Source organism: Pocillopora damicornis, chromosome 7, assembly GCF_964200805.1.
Source record: "Pocillopora damicornis chromosome 7, jaPocDami1.2, whole genome shotgun sequence".
Lineage (NCBI taxonomy): Eukaryota > Metazoa > Cnidaria > Anthozoa > Scleractinia > Pocilloporidae > Pocillopora > Pocillopora damicornis.
In genome coordinates, this window is record NC_142676.1 from 4,009,528 (window position 1) to 4,025,000 (window position 15,473).

Here is a 15,473-nt window from a genome sequence, read left to right on the forward strand (position 1 = left end):
CCGCCTTTGTCGGTTTTACAGCTGCATGGATCTGAATCTGTAAAGAATCAATTCCCGGACTCTGAATCGAAATCATGAAGACGTCAGATATTCAATTGGCAGAAATGCTAGAGGAACTCAACTCGAGGAGCAAGATCAGAATTGTCCTAGAGGCAGGACTCTACGCGCTCATTTTGTTCCTTTTGGTTGTTGGTAACTCAGCGACCCTCGTAGTTGTTGCATTAAACAGTCGCATGCGAACTATTCCGAATCTGTTCGTTGCATCACTCGCCATATCGGACCTCTTGTTAGGAATTTTAGCAACAGTTCCCATTGGTTTTCCAACCCTTGTGTTGTCCAAGTATCCTTTCAGTGACACGACTTGTCAGTATCACGGATACACTGTTATCGTTTTTGCCCTTACATCGATGCAAACATTGGCCTTGATGGCAGTGAACCGATATTATCGAGTAGTCCGCTCAGAGAAGTACCGCAGATACTTTACCAAGAAGAAAACTGTCATCATGATTGGCTTGTCGTGGTTCTATTCCGTTTGGGCTCCTTTGCCGTACATCCTAAGTGGTCACAAGATGGTATTTCATCCATTCAAGTTCTTCTGTTATCTACAGATCGATAGTGGACCATTCACGGCATTTATGGTGACTGTTTACGTTGGACCTCCAACTCTCGTTATAATGTACTGTTACCTGAAAATATTTCAGACTGTACGAAGCCATAACAATAATGTCCATAGCACTGTATTTGGAGGTAACCAACTAAACGTGGAAGAGATTAAGACAGCTCGTTTACTTTTTATCATTGTAGTGTTTTTCAATCTTTGCTGGATCCCTGTAATGTTGATAGACATTGTTGACACAATAGATGGGAAGTGGACATTCCCTCGAGAAACGTACGTAGCATACAGCTTCTTAGCTACAGTTAGCAGTGCTCTAAACCCTATCATATACGGTTTACTTAACAACAATTTTCGAAGGGAGTATCTGCAATTATTTCGATGTAGACACTGCCGCAGGCAATCGACCGTTGAGCCATCTGTACTAATGGAAAGACGAAAGAAGATCAAACCGACATCTGCCACTTGCTAAAAGATCGCTCTAATGCTCAGTTTTTTCTACGAAGCGCGAGAGAGTAATTGATCGATTTTGAAGTTAGCTGTAAATATTTCAATTTATAATTGTAATAGCGCATATATGTAAAATGGAATCTACATTAGAGAGCTTTGTTCATAATCGAAGAGGAAGTAAACAACCCAAATAATTTTTCTTTAACCGACGGATGAAGATTAGAATAATGTTAATTCATTGAACAACTCTTCGCAAAAGAGTTTTTGAGAATTGACAATTGACTTTGATTCATAAAGGTATGGTCTTATTTTCTAAATTTTAAAGGAGTAATTCAGGGTTGTGGCACGCCTGTACTTATTTATAGACAACAGTTCAGGACAACGAAATTTGAGCAAGAGAGAGATCAGTAAAGGAAATGATAGTTTATGCCGAACAGAATGTGGAAAGAGAAGGAGAACAGTACTCCGGCAAGTTTTTTGCAAACTCTTTTTTGAACTGAGTAACTCAAAATAGAAAAATCTTGATAACTGTTGCATTATTGGTCTGAATGGAGACAAAGAGGTTAAAGAAAATAGATAAAAAGTGCACTAAATGACTATTTTCTAATTTTAATTTGCCGATATCCCTTATATCGTGCAAAAGGCGACGAATTTACCTTTTAAAAAATGTTAGCTAAATGTTTATCATTTGGCAAGGGGCTGGACTTTAATAGCGTCCTGTTCATATGGTGGGAAATGGACCAAAATGGGTCAAAATTGGCCGACCATGCTTCTTAAACAAGTTTTGAAGGCTAGATATGTATCATAAATCTGCATATACAACGACTGAGATTTGACAACAGATTTATGTCGTTGCCTCACTTTGCGAGGCGAGTTCGCAAGTAGGTCGAACTTGTGCAAACTTTCAATCCTTTACCTGACGTGGCCGTTAGTAAAATTTTCTCGACAGCCATTAGTCTATCTACAACTCGCTATGCGTCAACTTTACGGAATAGATACACGAACTTAAGTCCCTCTGTTGTTCTTTTCGTTTTTGTTCCTATCTAGAAATTAATCCTTAGCATTGGTGCTCTCAGTATTTCTCTTTATAGAGGCTCTGTTTAAAATCATGCAAGATTGCTGAGCTTTCTTCTTTAATTTTTCGCCCCTAAAAGTGACTAGCATCTAATCTCTCCTGACAATGTCATCCCTGAAACAAACTTGAAGGTCAGGAGAATAAAGGAAATAGTTACCAACTAAAGAAGCTCTTGAATGGTAAATAAGTTCTCCTTGTCAGCACCATAGGAAATATATAAAGAATAGTATGTAGAATATGAACATTAATTTTTAGGTGTAAAGGGTTGATATGTATAAGGTCGCCCATAACGCAAAAGTCAATATCTAACTGAGAATACATATGATAATTGGACCATAGGCAGGTGCAATGCGTTGTTGAACAGATGTCTTTTTTCACATCGAAGGTCTCTTTATGACGTGATTATCAAAGTTAATTTTCATTTGCCTCCGCAACGCCCTGCAGATGTAAGGATTATTTTTTGTTGCATTTTTTTTTTTTTTTATCTTGAGAAGTGATTCCCCAAAAACGTATACTCGCATAACGCCCACAATCAGCTCTGACAGATCGCCCGGCGAGCTTCTCTGAATTAAATCCGCTCAAGTTCATCTTTTCAAATTCGTCTTTTCCACCCTCAACCATTTTTGTTCCCATTCAATCTACTTTACCGCATTTATTTTTCTTTGTCCTACTTAGCTTACATCTTGTAATCTCCTTTAAATTAAGGAAATCTTTCCCGCCGCCAGAAAAATGACTCCGGCAGAGTTCAAGTGGTTGTCGCAACTCAACCAGTGGCTCTTTCGCCTCAGTTCAATGGCTCTACAACTGGTTGTGAGCGACAATATCTGCACCGGAGAATCTTCAGATACTCTTGTTGAAAGTTCTTATTCATTACACCATATATGACAGGGTTAAGAGCGCTACTAAGCACAGCTAAAAAGTTGTACGCTACGTAAGCTTCACGAGGTAACGACCACCTCCCTTGAACGGTGTCAACTATGTCTATCACCAGAATAGGAGTCCAGCAGAGATTAAAGAAGACAACAATAACAAATAGTGTGCGCGTTATCCTGATTTCCTCTACGTTAACTGTATTGTGTGACCCACTTGCAGCTTGAAAATTATTACTGTGGCTTCGAACAGTTTGGAATATTCTTAGGTAACAGAAGGCTATGATGAAAGTCGGCAAACCAACGTACACAGTGACTAAAAACGCTGTGAACGGTCCGCTGTCGATCTGGAGAAAGCAAAAGAATTTGAAAGGGTGAAACACCATCTTGTAACCACTAAGCAGATATGGCAATGGAGCCCACATGCAATAAAACCAGGAAACAAGAATCATGATAAGGGTTTTCTTCATGGTGAAGTAAGCTTGGTACTTTGCTGGTCTGACAATACGAAAATATCGGTTCACTGCCATAAGGGCTAACGTTTGTGTCGACGCAACGGCCAAGGTTACAGCGATATAGCCTTGATACTGACATGTTGCATCATCAAAAGGCCATTCGGACAGCAGTAGCGTAGGATATGCGACAGGACCCGCTGAAAGCACTCCCAAAAGAAAATCAGAAATGGCCAGTGATGCAACGAACATATTCGTTGTTGTTCTCATTCTGCTGTTAAACGCGATAATCAGCAGAGTGGCAGCGTTTCCAACGAAGATCAATAATAAAATCAAGGCAAAAACCAATGACTCTAAGACGATTGTAACTGTGCTTCTCGACTGCATTTCTTTCGCCATCGCGTTGAGTTGTTGTTCTGGTGAAGCCATTGTGTTTCTTCTTTTGGGTCTCACACACGGCGACGTTTGTGCTCGCCAAAGATACCGTTATTAACAAAACGCAGCCAACAAAAGTAAGTATAACGTTCGATGTAATTGTGAGCGCAGTATCCTCATATAATGCCAGGCAGGCTCTCGATTTTAACTTGTCGTTTATGTCGCCTCATCCAATCAGAATGATATAGCCCCTATTGAACACTCCTCTTAATTCAAGGTATTAACTCTTGTGTCAATCCTAGCCTTGGGCTTCAATTAATAAATTTGGTCATGTTTAGAAAAAAAATTTAAACAGCTTGCATTCCATTTTTCTTAAAATTGGCTATAAATATTCCATTCTATCAAAGTTTTTCTCTGTTTATTTCACTTTACCATATTCTCTGTCGTATTCTCTCTTTTAAATTCGATATTTCTTTTATCTATCAACTTTGCTTAGATCTTGGCCAATTGGAGCGAAAATCGAGTTCGTTACATAAAGTAAGTAACGTTGGATACTGAACTTGAATCTCCTTGTTTTAACCGGATGGTCGATTCCAAATTTTAACCAAACTTTGTATTATCTAGTTAGACTGATCATAAGAATGAAAATGTTTATAGAAGCTTTACTATTTAAAACGGTTTTAAGAGTTTGAGTTTTTTACTTTTCCTGTGGCACTCTGAACAGCGAGGGTTGAGCAATCTTTGTTTAGTTGTTTAACCTTGGAATAAAATCTTTTATAATTAGAGCGGACATATCACGTTGTCTTAACTAAATGATGGATAAGATTGATAAAAAAGATAGATAGAAAGATCCGACTCTGAACAACGAGGGCCAATCGCATTTGCAGCTTTATCAATGCAATTTAAAGACAGATTATTTTAAAAACTGCAAGCTGAGATAATACGTTGTCTTGATATGTTTTTACTTAGACTGTGTTCACGGTGGAGAAAAGCTGAAAAAGGAAACAGTGGGCGGTTTTTTTTTTCTATGAATACTTAGGAAATCATGTTTACCAACTCTGAGAATCATTTCTCCTTGAGCACTCTTGGGTTGAGCAATTTTTGTCAAGTTATCTAACCTTGGAATAAAATATTTTCTAATTGGAGCGCATAGATTATACAAATTGCAAGCTGAGATAATACGCGTCTTAATATGTATTTGCTTAGAGAGTGTTTACGATGGAAATAGGAAACTATGGGCGTTTTTTTTCCATGAATATATAAGAAACTATGTTTACCAACTCTGAGAATCATTTCTCCTTGAGAGCTCTAGGGTTGAGCAATCTTTGTTTAGTTGTTTAACTTGGAAAAAATTTTTTATAATTAGAGCGGATGTACCACGTTGTCTTATCTAAAAGATATAGAATAAATTAGTCACATTGAATATCAGTTATAATTTGTAAATTTTTTTCATCCTGAGACATCCTTAGTCCTTCTCCTTTCAAGCTGACTATTTTTTTTTTTGCCTTAGTCTATTTTGTAAGCTTTGTTCATTGTCGTCAGTTAACGTGAGAAGTCCTGCGTGACGTAACTCACCGACGGGAAAGGAAGAGACTACTCATGACGTAATTCCTGTAATTGTCTCTATCACCAAAACATGAGTGCTTTCAGAGGATAGCAAAAGGGTGTCCTGATCCCGTTTCATTCGTGGATTTTACACAATTTCATCCGTCACGTGTACATAAAACAGTTTGTCACGCACCACGAGTCAAATGTCATCCAACCTTACGCGCCTTACTGTAAAATTCACACGCGTCAACCTCTTTCCATCCCAGGATCAATTTGCAATGGAATCTTCTCCAAAGTGAAGGCTGAAAATTAAAAAAAAACATTAAAAGAATTATTCATCTGGCAATGGTGCAGTGTTTCATTCAGAGCTACAGTCGGTGTTATGATTCCCTTGAAAACGTTTCAAGAATTTAGAGTGTGACGGGAGATTTACTCTTGTAAAATAAAACCAATGTAATCTTGTCGTTTTGCGACAATCTGTTTACATTGTGGTCAAAATCTGTCTACGAGACACTTTTCTTAGTGCGGCATGGTTCGGAAAAATTTTTGAACATCGGCAGAAACATCTAAGGCGCTGTATTTCCGCAGATTTCGGAAAACTCGGGCTTAACAATAGGAATCACAGCGAAAACTGCCATGGCTTGTCACTGAACAGGAAACAGAAAAGTTGCACAAGTTACGTAGAAATTAAATTTTTAGTACTTCAAGTGACCTATGGTAGACTCTTTTGGGAAAAAGGAAATGCTTGTCCTAGGGAGGAAAGCAAGCTTAAAATGGCAGAGAACACCGGAAACCACAACAGACACACAAGATATGAGTGAGTGCTAATGATTTTAATTGTAAAATGTTCATATTTCGAAATACATATCTTTGTAAAACGACCCTATTTCGTTCCCCATACTATTCATGTAATGCATTCAGATTCTCAACGGTTCCTCTCGTAACTTAGCACCGAATTACGCAACAGTTGACGGTTTCATGAATTAATCGTTTGCTTTTTCTCGAGACGTGAGCTTGGGATGCCTGTGGTCGAACTGGTAATTTTAGTCTTTCATAGCTTCAATCGCTCTGACGTAGGGCTAACGCTCGAAACGTCAGTCTTTTTACTCTTTACGTTGGCCAATTTAAATTTTTTAACTCAGTTGTCAACACTAAATTACCTGCTATACTCTCCCACCGACGCAGCTCCACAGTTTCTTTAGAAATTTACCCCATTTATTTCATAACTTATGCTTCGTTGAGAGCAGAAGATTAGACGTTTGCACGCTCAACAAATTCAGTATCATCTCAGTGCAAGCAGCCTTCACCTAAAAAAAGATAGGTTTTGACCCCCAGTGTATAAGGGGATGTAAAAAATGTGGAAGAGGAGATATGGTGAACGATTGTATAACCTTGCTCTCTTAGGGTGAGCACTTACGTAGGCAAGGGTTATACAGTTAAAACCCTGAAGAGAAATTTTGGCGTTTGCACGCGAACTTAAACGAATTCTGTTATATCAGATCAGTCAATCTCCTCCCAATAATTACGGGAAAGAAAAAAAATGATAATTCCCTCGCAATGTACAAATCAATGTTCTTCCCCCTAGCATATTGAATAATTATACTACGTCAATAATTTTTTATGGCCAAATTTAAATTGCTAATTATGATAGTTTTGACAACTGGTTGGTCTTCTTCTTTTAGCCCACGTGTATCCATACCCTTCCTTCCGTTTGAGTGGGAGGGTGCTTCACGTAGGCTATCCTTTTTAACTTAACGTCATCATCGTCATCGTCATCATCATCATCACCGCTCGTTGCGCTAGAAGGCGTACAGGGCCGTCACATTGTCTGTCCAACCCCTCTGTCGCGTGCCGCCGCCTTGACCACATTTCACCTCTTTCAACCCCGCCTTGCCTCTTTCTCATTCGACAGTCCTGCTTCATGTGGTCTTTGGTCTTCCTCTCGCCCTTCGACCCTCTGGTGTCCACCCCAATGCCGTAAAACAGTCGTTCACACCTTCTCTCCAGAGTACGTGTCCTAACCAGTTCCACCTTCTTCTTTGCACCTCGCGGCTAATTTCATTGATCTCTGCCATTTCGACTACTCTCTTGTCTGTCATTCTTTGCTGCCACCTAAACCTGAGTATCGTCTCTGGCACTGGCATTGGAAACTGTTCAGTTTTCTTTCATCGGTCTCTGTGATCTTCCATGTTTCACAACCAACAACCATATAACAGGACCGGTCGGACTGAACTCTTCAATAGGCGTATCTTGGTTCTTCTTCCTATTTTTCTGGCTGCCACACCTTCCATAGTTTCTGGAATGCACCACATGTCTTTTGCAGTATGTTCCCAATATCTTTACTGCCTCCACCTTCCTTGTCTACAATAGCTCCAAGATAGGCAAACTCCTCGACATCTTCCACTTCTTCACAATTCACCACGATGTTCTCCCTGTTCCTTGCAAACTCAGTCCTCGGTGTCTTGCAATTTCTCGCATTAAGTTTATCGTCTACTCTGGGTGCTTCCTCCGTCAATTTCCCACTTTTCTCACGCAAGTCATTAAACTTGGATGAAAGTAGTGCGAGGTCGTCCGCAAACTCAAGATCGTCCAAAATTGTTATTAAATTCAACCGTTCCCCTCTTCTCTCGTTCGCTGTTGTCTTCCTCATAATCCGAACAGTGTAAAGTTTCTTAATTGCTTTCCATAAATCCAGTTTTGTCTGCAATTTTGGAATTTTAAGATCGATGTTATAAAGCTTACTCTTGTTTTCATCATAGGAGAACTGCACCCCTAAAATTTTAACAAGTTCATTAGTTCATTGTTGTTGTAAGGGTTTTGTTTTCTTCTTTGACCACTTTCCTGACCATATCACCTTAGTTTTATTCACATTTAATTTTAAACCTTAGATGACACCGAATCTATCAACCATATTAAGAGCGTGATCTACTGTGATGAAATCTGTGCAAAATTAGTTATTAATATCTCCGAACCGATTTGTTTTAATCTCGCTTCCGAACAAATGAGTCCCTTTGATTTCAACTGTCTGTCGATGCTTGTTCGATAATATTTTAGCCCCAAGTATGAAGAGGTACAGGAGAGCGAGCAGCCTTGTCTAACACCTCTAGTCAGTTTAAGCCAGTTAGTAGCGAACCGGAATGAATCAAAATTTCGCGGGCAAACCTTGTAAACGCGCTTCTCTGAGTCATGTTCTGAAGTCTTTCCTTCAACTTTCAGGCGCCAAGTTTTGAAGGCTAAATATGTATCATAAATCTGCACATACAATGACTAAGATTGACTACAGATTTTTGTGGTTGCTTTACCTTGCGAGGCGAGTTGGCAACTAAGTCGAACTTGTGCAAACTTTCAATCTTTTTAATTTCATGAAGCACCCTTAGGAAATTTTCTCGGCAGCAGTTTTATCTATAATACCTTACGCGTCAACTTAACGGGATAGATGCGAGAACTGAAGTCCATCTGTCTTTATTTTTTGTTTTTTGCTCTTATGTAGAATTAATCCTAAGCATATAGGTGCTCTCAATATTTATCGTTATGAAGGCTCTTTTCAAATCATGCAGGATTGCTGAGCATTCTTCTTAAACCTTTCACCCCTGAAAGTGACTAGCATCTAATTTCTCCTGACAACGTCATCGCTGAAAATAAAAGTGATAATTAGACCATGGACAGGTGCTATGTGCATTTGAGCAGATGTCTTTTTCACATCAAAGTTCAAATTAAAACTGGTACAAGAAAGGATCTCTTCACGACGTCATTATCATAGTTAATTTTCAATTGCCTGCGCAATGCCCTGCAGATGTAAGGATTTTTTTGTAGCTTTTTTTCATCTTGAGAAGTAATTACTCAAAAAGAAATACTCGCATAACGCCCACAATCAGCTCTGACATATTTTCCGGCGTGCCTATCTGAATTCAATCCGCTCAAGTTCGTTTTTCAAATTCGTCTGAGTCTTTTCCACCCTCAATCACTTTTGTTCTTTTTAATCTACCATTGCCGCTTTTATTTTCTTTATCTTACTTAGCTTACATATCGTAATCTCCTTTAAATTGAGGATATCTTTCCCACTGCCGAAAAAATTACTTCGGCAGAGTTTAGTGAGTTAGCTTGGCTTTTAAGTGGCTGTCGCAACTGAACCAGTGCCTCTTTCCCCTGAGTTAAATGGCTCTACAAATGTTTGTGAGCGACAATATCTACACCGGAGAATCTTCAGATACTCTTGTTGAAAGTTCTTATTCATTACACCATATATGACAGGGTTAAGAGCGCTACTAATCACAGCTAAAAAGCTGTATGCAACGTAAGCTTCGCGAGGTAACGACCACCTCCCTTGAACGGTGTCAACCATGTCTATCACCAGAATAGGAGTCCAGCAGAGATTAAAGAAGACAACAATAACAAATAGTGTGCGCGTTATCCTGATTTCCTCTACGTTAACTGTATTGTGTCAGTGATCCACTTGCAGCTTGAAAATTATTGCTGTGGCTTCGAACAGTTTGAAATATTCTTAGGTAACAGATGGCTATGATGAAAGTCGGCAAGCCAACATACACAGTGACTAAAAACGCCGTGAACGGTCTGCTGTCGATCTGGAGGTAGCAAAAGAATTTGAAAGGGTGAAACACCATCTTGTAACCACTAAAGAGATATGGCAAAGGAGCCCACATGCAATAAAACCAGGAAAGAAGAATCATGATGAGTGTTTTCTTCATGGTGAAGTAGGCTCGGTATTTTGCTGGCCTGACAATACGATAATATCGGTTCACTGCCATAAGGGCTAACGTTTGCGTCGACGCAACTGCCAAGGTTACAGCGATATAGCCTTGATACTGACATGTCGTATCGTCAAAAGGCCATTTAGACAGCAGTAGCGCAGGATATGCAACAGGACCCGCTGAAAGCACTCCCAAAAGAAAATCAGAAATGGCCAGTGATGCAACGAACATATTCGTTGTTGTTCTCATTCTGCTGTTTAACGCTATAATCAGCAGGGTGGTAGCGTTTCCAACGAAGATCAATAATAAAATCAAGGCAAAAACCAATGACTCTAAGACGATTGTAACTGTGCTTCTCGACTGCATATCTTTCGTCGTCGCTTCAAGTTGTTGTTCTAGCGAAGCCATCTAGTTTCCACTTTTGGTCTCAAACACAGTGAATTTTGTGCTCGCCAAAGGTACCGACTTTAACACAGCACAACCAACAAAAGTAATTATAGCGCTCGTTTTAATTGTGTGGGTAAAATCCTCCTAAAATGCTAGGCAGGCTCTTGATTTTAATTTGTCGTTTATGTCGCTTCATCCAATCAGAATGATGTAATCTCTGTGAACATTTCTCTTTATTCAAGTTGTTAACGCTAATTTCAATCCTAGGGCTTCAAAAAAGCATTAGATGTAAGTGCCTTTCGTCATGTTTAGATGAAAAAGTTAAAACAGCGTGGTCATTTAATTGTCTTCCATTTTTCTTTTCAATATTTCTTTTATCTATCAACTTTGCTTAAATCTTTGCCCAGAGGAGCGAATATCGAGTAAATGACTGAAAGTAATTAAGTAACATTGAATTCTCTTTGTCGATTTAAATTTTTAACCAAACTCTGTATCCGCTTTAATTAAACAAACTTGAATTCGCATACTGAGACGTTGGTAACACAATTGTGTCAAATTTTGGGATATCCTATATTTAATTTTGAAATCTGACAATGATTTGCTTAAAGATTGTTTATTATGGAAATAGGAAACTATGGGCGTATTTTCCTAATAATACAATGGAAATTATGTTTACCAACTCAGAGAATCATTTCTCCTTGAGAGGTTTAGGGTTAAGCTATCTTTGTTTAGTTGTTTATTTTCCAATATTTTTTAACCTTGGGGTAAAAATCTTCTATAATTAGAGCGGATATGTTACTTTGTTTTATCTAAAAGAAATTGAATAAATTTGCATTGATTGTCTGTTATCTTTTTTTAATTCTGTTACATCCTGAGACATCCTTGATCCTTCTTCTTTCAAGCTGCCAATTGTTTTACCCTACTCTATTTTGTTCTGATGTCGTCCGTTAACGTGAGAAGAGATGATGTCCTGCGCGACGTAACTGATCGACGGGAAAGGAGGAGATTACTTATGACGTAATTCCTGTAATTTTCTTTATCACCGAAACATGAGTGCTTTCAGAGGATAGCAAAAGGATGTCCTGATCCCGTTTCACTCGTGAATCTGGCACAAATTCACGCGTCACGTATATGCAAGAATAAAATAACAGTATTTCACGTACCACGAGTTCAAATCTCACTTTACCTCGTGCGCCTTATTGTAAAATTCACGTGTCATGCGTTCATTTTTGATTCAATTATGCGTTGACCTCTTTCCATCCTCGGATCAATTTGCAATGGACCCTCAAAGTGAAGGCTGAAAATTTCAAAACATTTAAAGAATTATTCATCTGGTATTGTTGCAATGTTTCATTCAGAACTACTGTCGGTGTTATGATTCCCTCGAAAACGTTTTCAAGAATTTGAAAGTGTGGCGGGGGATTTACTCTTGTAAATAAAACCAATTTAAACTTGTCGTTTTACAATAATTTGTTTACTTTGTGGTCAAAATCGGTCGACGAGACACTTTTCTAAGGGCCTGTTTACATGGAGGTGAGGGACCCCAGGTAGGTGAGGTAACCCGCCTAACCGTGGTCGAAAAATAAAATGCGTTTACATGCAATCTTACAACCCCGGGGTGCTGGGGTGAGGTTTCCTGAGGTTGTTGTTGCGTTTGCAATTAAGGAGTTTGAGCAGAGGCGTCTGAAGCCCACATCTCGAAAAAGACGAAAGATTAATTCTCGAACACATATGTATTTATTCATGAAAGCGTCACGCGTTGTGTTACGCGGTGTTTGGTTTCGCGAGGAACACTAAACAACCCTAGGGCGTATGTCTCACAATGAAAACTTTATTAATAGATTGGTTGGAGTGACATAGTCCTCAAAATTTCAAGCCTAGCAAGTGCAACTTTTGGTCACGGCCATTTCAGCCCAATTTTTTGGCGAAAATACAATGATTTTACTGCCTCTACACTATAAGGAAAGAAGTTTCTATATCTGGATCTCACCTACCCTGGTGTGTGCTTGGTCTACCACAGCGTGGAGCCCCAGTCTCTAGTGGGTTTGTTTAACTATAACGCATCAGGAAATATTGCCTAAGAACACCTGTTTAACCAGACTTTAAACGCTGTACGCACACAGACAATGTTGGTAATCAATTCTAGTGCATGGGCAGCCGTTCAAATCTTTATTATTTTATCTTTGTATTATTTCATAAACTGATTATAGAAAACAAGATAAACAATCATACAAGGAAAATCAACACGTTTCAGAAAATTATGGATGACAGAAAGAAAACATATTTCTTTCCAGTCTCATTAACATAGATTAACTATATAGACACTGTAATCAATTTAATAAAATTCATCAAGTTAAGGAGTACGAAGCGCAAAATTTTCCTCTTTATCTATGTTTGTGTGAGTCTCAAAACCATTTTCGCTGGACTTGCCTTTAATTCTTATTAAAGTCTCTCGTTTCTTCTCTCAAATTCACCTGCATTGCGTTTGTTTGACATGAATTACTAAAGACGATCTATAATTGTAATGCCTTTGCACCTGACATGACGTGCGACACTTTCAAGGAATTAATAATGACATTTTATAGTCCAAGACACATTACTCCAGTCAATCCGTTGCACTAAGTTAAATTCTTCGCCGCGTATTATTCTACCAATTTAGCTTTTGTGCAAAGAGCCCAAACAGGAAGAGGGAAGTTCATTTCTAATATTAATTTTCATCTTGGCTTGAAACCAACAGTTTCTATCGCAACCATAGCTACCAGACTAATAAAAGAAAACGCGTTTGGCTAAATAGGTCTAGTGTTGGGCACCAAAGAACGTTGGATCTTGGAAGGTAGGAGATGACTGTACTTAATGCATGAAAAACTTGAGTTTGACTTTCACCCCATGGTAAGATTTGATATTCAGCCTTAACTCCTATTTCTGTGCAGTTGAAATAAAACGAAAATGAAATTTACCGAGCTTCCAAATGTGGGTATCACAAACACTTGGCGAGAAAACATCTTCAGCTGCTTGAAAGAAACAAGATCACTTGAAAGAAACAACACTGCACGAAAAAACGGATTTAAACAGGTTTGCGACAGAAGTAAATATGATGCAAATTTAGCCTTCTAAATTTGACCAAAATTATCACCAGAAGTAATTATGATGCAAACACAGATGTTTATTCCGTTGAAATTGCGTGCAAATACGACGTAAACCTGAAATCTACTTTACATTTGCTTCGTATTTGATACCTCCGCAAATCAACAAATCCGGTGTACATTTACTCCAGATTTGCTCTCTGTGGAAAAATGTTTGCTTTCTGCAAAAATCTAAGCAAACATGTTGCAAATCTATATGTATGCATCACTGTTTTCCAACGTTTACCCAAACTACATCCAAAAACTTTCGCGTGCGTTTTACTCATGTAACATGTGCAAATATTTACTTTTGGACAAAATTTGCATTACTTCCAAATGACCAGATTTGCGAGTGTTTTCTCACATTTGCTTTCGGTTTTCTGATAGTATTCGTTCTGATGAGGGATGAACGTTCGAAACGCCATCTTTTTGAGGTGACAATGTCAACCTAGTTGACTAAACAATTTTCCAACTTCCACTCCGCAACCAACACAGCATCAGTCCACTTTAAAGGAAAACTAACCCCTTAACAAATTTTGACCATGAACTGAGGCATTTCGAAGGCAATAAAAAAGGAAAAAAGGGTCATCTAAAGTGTGTATAATGAACACAAGTCATGGGGTGGATAAAGATCCCCCCTGAAAGCATAAACTTTATTTCCAAAAGAATTTGGAATTAACACTAATTTACATCAGTTCAATTATACCATGTCGTAGAAAATACAGTCAATCTGAGTACAGATCGACTAGTTGACGGTTTTTTAAAGAATCGGTTTGAGCAATGTCACCGCCAAATTTTTCCACTGACGTTTCTTAGTCTTGTCTTGTATTTTCTTTAAAAAACGCTGCATTACAATGAAAAAGAGTGACATTGGGTAAACCATTCACACCTGATCTGTACTCCACCCAGGATGGCCACCCCTCCCGGTTCCCCTTAGTTCCTAGTGACTGGGGGATATGGGCCTCACCCCCAGAGACTACCAGGACTCCTGTCCAGGGTGGCTACCCCCACTACCACTCGATCTTATCTCCCCCCAGGAGGGCTTCTTTCCTGGTCCCCTTACCCCTAGATTTAAGCACTTCCCTGCCACCAGAATTTTGCCCATTACCTATTGTGTGTTTTCTGTGTGGTACCTGGCATAGAGCCTTTATGCAAAAACACTGCCAATTGGAAGAGATTATTAACTCACTTATTAAAAAATAATAACTACAGTGTTCATGTGGTGCTACTGTTGCCATGGCCTAAATCTTAAAAGAAGAAAGAAAATCATAAGAGCACAACATGCTGAATCCTTTGTCAAAAGTCTCCCAATCTAAACCAAAACTGATCCCAATACAAGAAAGTTATCTACTTTGTGAGTGCTTATACACTAGGATTCACCATCAGGTCTTGACACCTCATTTCACTGCCATTTTAAATAAGTAAAGCGATGTTCAGCAGTGATTAAAAGCAATAGAACCAGATCCACTCTCCATCATGTATTTTGGGATCCAGAGCTTCTCTTTCAAATGACCCACAGGGGAATTATATTTACTGCAGAAATAACACGGTCCATAACCAAAACTTGTCGCCCATTATTTGTATTCACTACAAAGTTTGCTTTGGCTAACTTAACAGATGAAACATCTGTCCTGTCCCGTTTCCGGTGTGCTGCCTAAAGATGAAAACATCTGGGCAACTACAAGCTTCCACCTACTCTGCAGTGAACACACACTTGTGAAATTTAAGTGATTGAACAATGTTGAGTTTAGCCTTTGGTATTTACCTTTCTAATCATGATGATTTCATACAGTTAGTCTGGAAAAATTAATACCTCCGCCAATCATTGAATTTACCTTACAAGGGAAGCTTCCGCTAACTTAACAGATGAAAC

General features: G+C 38.8%; 2 protein-coding genes and 1 pseudogene across 2 annotated transcripts; 1 reads left to right on the forward strand and 2 right to left on the reverse strand.

The window, feature by feature from the left end:
- Positions 1 to 27: 27 nt before the first annotated feature.
- LOC113678946 (melatonin-related receptor) lies at positions 28 to 5,802 on the reverse strand. Its single transcript, XM_089211540.1, has one exon. It carries the CDS (start codon positions 3,886 to 3,888, stop codon positions 2,923 to 2,925), a length of 966 nt encoding a protein of 321 aa, XP_089067666.1. The 5' UTR covers positions 3,889 to 5,802; the 3' UTR covers positions 28 to 2,922.
- Positions 75 to 2,303, forward strand: LOC113678948 (melatonin receptor type 1B-B). The gene has a single exon (XM_027195869.2). It carries the CDS (start codon positions 75 to 77, stop codon positions 1,083 to 1,085), a length of 1,011 nt encoding a protein of 336 aa, XP_027051670.2. The 3' UTR covers positions 1,086 to 2,303.
- Positions 5,803 to 8,795: 2,993 nt separating the features above from the next.
- On the reverse strand, positions 8,796 to 10,499 carry LOC149042120 (melatonin-related receptor-like; annotated as a pseudogene).
- Positions 10,500 to 15,473: the final 4,974 nt, after the last annotated feature.

Coding starts and splice junctions, on each gene's coding strand:
- LOC113678948 (XM_027195869.2), top strand. CDS start 75: ATGAAGACGTCAGATATTCAATTGGCAGAAATGCTAGAGGAACTCAAC.
- LOC113678946 (XM_089211540.1), bottom strand. CDS start 3,888: ATGGCTTCACCAGAACAACAACTCAACGCGATGGCGAAAGAAATGCAG.